We start from the raw sequence: 6,791 nt of genomic DNA on the forward strand, positions 1-6,791 counted from the left end.
TGTAGACCAGGCTGGCCTCAAACTCAGAAATCTCCCTGCCTCTGCCTCCCAAGTGCTGGGATTAAAGGCATGCGCCACCATCTCCCTGCTTAATCTGGGAGTTTAATTTTAAAAATACAGAGCTACCATGTGGCTGGTTAGCTTCTATGGCTTAAAATTAGCTTAAGAAATATAAATATTTGGATTTATTTTTTTTAAAGATTTATTTATTATTATATGTGAGTATACTGTAGCTGTCTTCAGATGCCCCAGAAGAGGGCATCAGATCTCGTTACAGGTGGTTGTGAGCCACCATGTGGTTTCTGGGATTTGAACTTGGGACCTTCAGAAGAGCAGTCAGTGCTCTTAACCGCTGAGCCATCTCTCCAGGCCCATTATCTGGATTTATAATGTAATTTTCTGAGGTTCTTCCTCAGGTTCAGCTTAGTATTAAGAGCAGCTCTCTCTCTCTTTCTTTCTTTCTTTCTTTCTTTCTTTCTTTCTTTCTTTCTTCTTCTTTTAAGATTTGTTTATTTATTTATTTATTTATTTATTTATTATATGTAAGTACACTGTAGCTGTCTTCAGACACACCAGAAGAGGGTGTCAGATCTCATTATGGATGGTTGTGGGCCACCATGTGATTGCTGGGATTTGAACTCACTACATTCGGAAGTAGCAGTTGGCGCTCTTAACCGCTGAGCCATCTCACCAGCCGAAGTATTAAGAGTTTAAGAGCTGCCGGGCAGTGGTGCCGCACGCCTTTAATCTAGACTGTAAAGCTACAGTGAGTTCCAAGGTGTAGGGCAACCATGCTTACTTTACTGATAAATTGTAAGAGCCAAAGAAACACATGAGGAATGGTGTATACTTAGGTACAAAGCATGCAGATTAAGATTTTATTTTAAAGCCGGGCGGTGGTGGCGCATGCCTTTAATCCCAGCACTTGGGAGGCAGAGACAGGTGGATTTCTGAGTTGGAGGCCAGCCTGGTCTCCAGAGTAAGTTCCAGCACAGCCAGGGCTACACAGAGAAACCCTGTCTCGAAAAACCAAAAAGAAAAAAAAAGAGAGATTATCCTAAAGTCAAGGTAAAAGTTAACTTCTAGTCTTCTGGGTTTCCACATTTGCAGCATTATAACTTCTTTGGCTAGCAAATCATTGCAGTGTTAACTGATCCAGAAGACAGCATTTACCCTAAGCAGTACTCTTCTAACAGAAATTAGCGCCTCCCTGCAATCGCCAGACCCAGCCATCACATGACTGGTAGACTGTGACTGACTCAAGAACCATCTGATGAGTAGGACCGAATTAATGGAAAGGTTGCCAGAGAGTTGCCCTCAATATATCCCTCATGGCCCGTGTATCCCTGTAGACCTGCTGTGGATGGTTACTTACCATCAGGCATCAGCTCTAGCACAAGGGTAGGGTAGGCGTAGTTGGTGCAGCCGACTGCATTGCCGCACTGTTTCTCACACTCAGAAGGTACAACGCAGGCCACCTTATCTGAGGGGAGACACAGTTCATTGAGCGGGATTCAACTAGGTACAATCCTGCAAGGGGTGGGGGGCACTGAGGGAAGTCGCAAGATCATAGATGGGAGAAACTATATTCGCCTAGAAATTGGATGCTGAATTTTGAACTTGATACACTTAAATGCCTAGTTGGGAAAACACAGTGATGCTGTGTGATGGGATTGACCATAGAAATGTGTCTTCCGTTCCTCAGAAGTGACTGGCTGTGTCTTAGTTAGCACCTTTCCTAATCAAGAAAAAGTACTTTTCTCTAGCCGGGCAGTGGTGGTGGCACACACATTTAATCCCAGCACTTGGGAGGCAGAGGCAGATGGATTTCTGAGTTTGAAGCCAGCCTGGTCTACAGAGTGAGTTCCAGGACAGCCAGAACTACACAGAGAAACCCTGTATCGAAAAACAAACAAAAATGAAAAAAAGAAAAAAGAAAAAGAAAAAGTAATTTCTCAAGAAAAAAAAATTGGCAGTAGTTACCCTCATCTGACTTGGAAATTAATTTTCCCCAAAACTGACAAATGATTCAGTTTTGAAGTTCTCTCAGAGATCAAGATGTGAATGTGAGACCTTCCTGGTCAAAGATGTTGCCCTACCCGATCATAAGAAGGTCAGTGTGGTGGTGTGAAGTTGCTTGGCCCAGGAGTGACACTATTAGAAGGTGTGGCCTTGTTGGAGTGGGTGTGGCCTTGTTGGGGTGGGTGTGGCCTTGTTGGAGGAAGCATGTCACTGTAGGAGCGAGCTTTGAGACCCTCTTATCTGCCTGAAAGACAGTTGCCTTTGGAATAAGATGTAGAACTCTCATCTTCTCCAGCACCATGCCTGCCTGGATGCTGCCATGCTTCCTGCCTTTATGATAATGGACTGAACCTCTGAACCTGTAAGCCAGCCCCAGTAAATGCTGTCCTTTATAAGAGTTGCCTTGGGCTGGAGAGATGGCTCTGTGGGTAAGAGCACTGACTGCTCTTCCCGAGGTCCTGAGTTCGGATCCCAGCAACCACATGGTGGCTCATAACCATCCATGATGAGATCTGACGCCCTCTTCTGGTGCGTCTGAAGACAGCTACAGTGTATTACACTGGAGCAAGCAGGGCTGGAGTGAGCGGGGTGGGAGCAAGCAGACGTCCTGAGTTCAATTCCCAGCAGCCACATAAACGCTCACGGCCATCTGGACAGCTACAGTGTACTCATATACATAAAATAAATAAAGAAATCTAAAAAAAAAAAAAAAAAAAAAAAAAAAAAAAAAAAAAAAAAAAAAAAAAAAAAAAAAAAAAAAAAAACAGAGTTGCCTTAGTCATGGTGTCTGTTCACAGTAATGCAAACCCTAAGACAGACTGGGGCATTGCTGCACTAGACTGACCATGCCTTTGTTTGGAGGAATGTGGATTTTGGGACTTTGGATTGGAAAGCAATGGAATGCTTTAAGTGAGACTTCATGAGCCATCCCAGTAGGAATAAAGAAGGCATTCATTGTTGCTGAGGGTGATTTGAACTCTGGAGATTGTTCTTAGGATGTTTTGGTGAAACTTCTTTCTTCTTCAGTGTGCCTTCTTCTTCAGGGGAGAGAGAGGAAAGCATCCTTCAAAAAGTGTTAGAGGCCTTGACTTCAGCTAGGAGGTGGGCCTCAAAGCCCACTCCTATAGTGACACACTTCCTCCAGCAAGGCCACGCCCACTCGACCAAGGCCACACCCACACAACAAGACCACGCCCACCCCAACAAGACCACGCCCACACCAAAGGCCATGCTCGCCACAAGGCCACACCCACCAGGAAGGCCACGCCCCAACAGGACCACGCCCATACCATTAAGACCACGCCCACTCAAACAAGACCACACCCACCCAAAAGGCCATGCCCACCACAATAAGACCACGCCAACACCAACAAGACCACGCCCACTCAAACAAGGCCACACCCACCTCAAAAGGCCATGCCCACCACAACAAGACCACACCCACCCCAGCAAGACCACGCCCACTCCAGCAATCTCCTAATAGTGCCACTCCTTGGGACAAACATATTCAAACCACCACAGTCAGCTATCACATCCTTGCTCAGTTCCACCTCATCCACCCAGGGAACTTCTGGACTATCTGACATCAGATATACTCACGGGAACAGGATGCACAGTTTCAGAAGTCTACAAGGGGCCTGGCAGCATGTACGAAAGGGATAGAGTAGAGCGCCAAGTCTGCCGAATGTTCTCCTTCTGACCCTTGTCTCAGAAGCGCCTCCCTCTGTGGGGGATTGGTTCTAATGCTTTGAGTTAACCAGGCCCCCCCAAATCGTCAATCTGAGTGTCCAAATGCTGAGGGTCCTTGTCCCCAATTGGTTTTTGATCAATCAATAAAGAGCCAATGGCTAATGACTGGGCAGGTAGAATATGGTGGAACCTTTAGATTTGTGTGGGCTAAGAACTGGGAGAAAGGAAGGCAGAATTGCCATGATTCAGGGGAGAAGGATGGGGCGCAAGAGCTGCAGGAGAGAAAGCCAACCAGCCATGTAAGAATTCGGGTATGTGGCTACTGGCTACTTCCCCGATTGGGCGTGGGGTAGCATGGGAAGGTTTAGGAGTGCCCAGCCTTTGAGCTAGTCAGGGCATGTCAAAAATTAATACTGGTGCGCGCGTGCGTGCGTGTATGTGTGCGTGTGTGCGTGTGCGTGTGTGTGTGTGTGTGCGTGTGTGTGTGTGTGTGTGTTTCATTCACAAATTCAGAGCACTCTGGCCCTCTGGGAACACAAAGCAGTTAGCTGAAATCACTGCTACATCTCTCCATCTCTCCTTCTAACCTATCAGAGTTTTTCTCACCTTAAGAAGCACAGACACCAAGTATAGAAAAGAGGCTTGCCTGTGTACAGAATGCGGCTGATCATCCCTGGCATCACCATGAGGAACATGGGCAGCAGCTTCAGGTAGCCACACAGGATGCAGGCAGCCTTCACGTGCGACAGGTTCTTGCCACATAAGCAGCGCTGTACGATGACCTGCCGGGGACACACAGCCTATCAGTGCCACCATCGGCTAGTGACTTTAAGGAGGGTGAGAATACATTTTCAAGGTTTCATATTATATATAAAATAAGAAATTATATGGTTAGGGCTGAAGACGTGGCTCAGCGGGGAAAAGCTCTTCATATTGTTCACGCAGAGAACTGGGCTTCAGTTCCCAGCAGCCATAGACATCTATAGTTCCAGTTTTGGAAGAATCTAGTACCCCGTTTTGACCTCCATGGACTTAAGGCACACGGATTGTGCCCATGCTTACCTGCATACAAAACACTCATACGCACAGAATGAAATTCAATTTAAAAAATTACCTTAGGGGCTAGAGAGATGGCTCAGCGGTTAAGAGCACTGACTGCTCTTCCAGAGGTCCTGAGTTCAATTCCCAGCAACCACATGGTGGCTCACAACCATCTGTAATGAGATCTGACGCCCTCTTCTGGTGTGTCTGAAGACAACTACAGTGTATTATGCCGGAGCCAGTGGGGCCAGAGCAAGCGGGCCGGCAGAGGTCCTGAGTTCAATTCCCAGCAGCCATACACATGATGGCTCACAGCCATCTGTACAGCTACAGTGTACTTATACACGTAAAATAAATAAATAAATCTTAAAAAAAAAAAAAAGGTATGGTTAGTAGAAACCAATGGGCTTTACAGCAGCATTAGGATTTATATTACTATTTAATTTGCAGTGTTTAACCCCTGTAAATCTCCTGTTTCCCATCCCTAAAGTAGGACTCTCTCTCTCTCTCTCTCTCTCTCTCTCTCTCTCTCTCTCTGTTTGTTTTTTCAAGACAGGGTTTCTCTGTATAGCCCTGGCTGTCCTGCAACTCACTCTGTAGACCAGGCTGGCCTCGAACTCGAAATCCACCTGCCTCTGCCTCCCAAGTGCTGGGATTAAAGGCGTATGCCACCACGACCCGGCATCTTTTTTTTTTTTTATTAAAGATTTATTTATTATGTATACAGCATTCTGCCTGCATGTATCCTGCAGGCCAGAAGAGGGCACCAGATTTCATTACAGATGGTTGTGAGTCACCATGTAGTTGCTGGGAATTGAACCCAGGACCTCCGGAAGAGCAGACAGTGTTCTTTACCTGTGAGCCATCTCTTCAGCCCCATTATCTATTACTGAAGCATGGTTATCACACCCAGATTGCAACACAATAAGCTCCTCAAGCCACTTCTGGTGCTACCACAGCTGTATGTTCTTGTCTTGTACATTATACAGACATATCCTTAACATCTTCCTTGTTCTTATCAGGTAACTTACTTCTAGCAGGGCAAGCCTGTTCCCATGTTAACACCATAATTAGGAAGCCATGAAAATAGGACACAGAGACATTCATTTCTAGAATTCTTCAAACTGCTCTGAAAACTCATCTAATTAGGAACTGAAAGTGATAGAACTGGCATGGTCCCGAGGGGAGGGATGTGATGGAGACATCCCATTTAGGGCCGAGTGTTTCAAGGTCTCTCACTCTCTGTGCACTGTCTGGCTGTGGGTTCCGTGTTCCCATCTGTTTCAGGAGGAAGCCTCTGAGGACGGCTGAGAGAGACAGTGACCTATGAGTATAGCAGAACGTTGTCAGGAGTCATTATATTGCTAGATGTTTTTTCTTCTTTCTTCTTTATTTTACTTTCAGCAGAACAGTAGTGTTCGGTTTTACCCTACGTCCCTGGATTGTCTAGTCTTAGGTTCTTGGCCGCTCAGCCATTGTCGGCTGTGGGTTCCATCTCATGGCGTCATTGGCCTTGGATCAGATCTCGCTTCGTTACTTTCACAAGCTTTGTTCCACCATTGCACCGGCATGTCTTGCAGGCGGGCGACCATTGTTGAGCAAAGGGTTTGCAGCTAGGTTGGTGTTTACCTTTCTTCTCTGGTATCGTACCTTCCAGTACCATGAGCGTTAGTTTGTAGGGGTGAAGGCTCCGGCTAGGCACCAGCTCACCTTCTCTGTTCAATGAGTTGGGTAGGTGATTTCTTACAAGCTGCTGAGAACAAAAGACAGTGGGTGTTACAAAGAGTCAGGGGACACTAGGACTGATAGGGAGAGAGACACGGGGGTGGGGTGGGGAGAGAGAGAGGGGGGAGGGAGAGAGAGAGAAAGAGAGAGAGGGAGAGAGAAGGAGGGAGAAAGAGAGAGAGAGAAAGAGAGGGAGAGAGAGAAGGAGGGAGAGAGAGAAGGAGGGAGAAAGAGAGAGAGAGAAAGAGAGAGGGAGAGAGAAGGAGGGAGAAAGAGAGAGAGAGAAAGAGAGAGGGAGGGAGAGAGAGAGGAAG

At 46.6% G+C, this 6,791-nt stretch overlaps 1 protein-coding gene across 2 annotated transcripts in view; it reads right to left on the reverse strand.

The window, feature by feature from the left end:
• The window catches only part of LOC116074544 (solute carrier family 5 member 4-like), a 60,913-nt gene that overhangs the window by 12,824 nt on the left and 41,298 nt on the right, over positions 1 to 6,791 (reverse strand). For both annotated transcript variants that reach the window (XM_031347178.1, XM_031347179.1), the window contains 2 exons: positions 4,358 to 4,493; positions 1,376 to 1,483 (listed from right to left, as the gene is read on the reverse strand). In XM_031347178.1, the coding sequence (XP_031203038.1) occupies positions 1,376 to 1,483; positions 4,358 to 4,493 (244 nt within the window). The remainder of the gene's footprint in view (positions 1 to 1,375; positions 1,484 to 4,357; positions 4,494 to 6,791) is intronic.

This window comes from Mastomys coucha, unplaced genomic scaffold, assembly GCF_008632895.1.
Source record: "Mastomys coucha isolate ucsf_1 unplaced genomic scaffold, UCSF_Mcou_1 pScaffold3, whole genome shotgun sequence".
Taxonomy (NCBI): domain Eukaryota; kingdom Metazoa; phylum Chordata; class Mammalia; order Rodentia; family Muridae; genus Mastomys; species Mastomys coucha.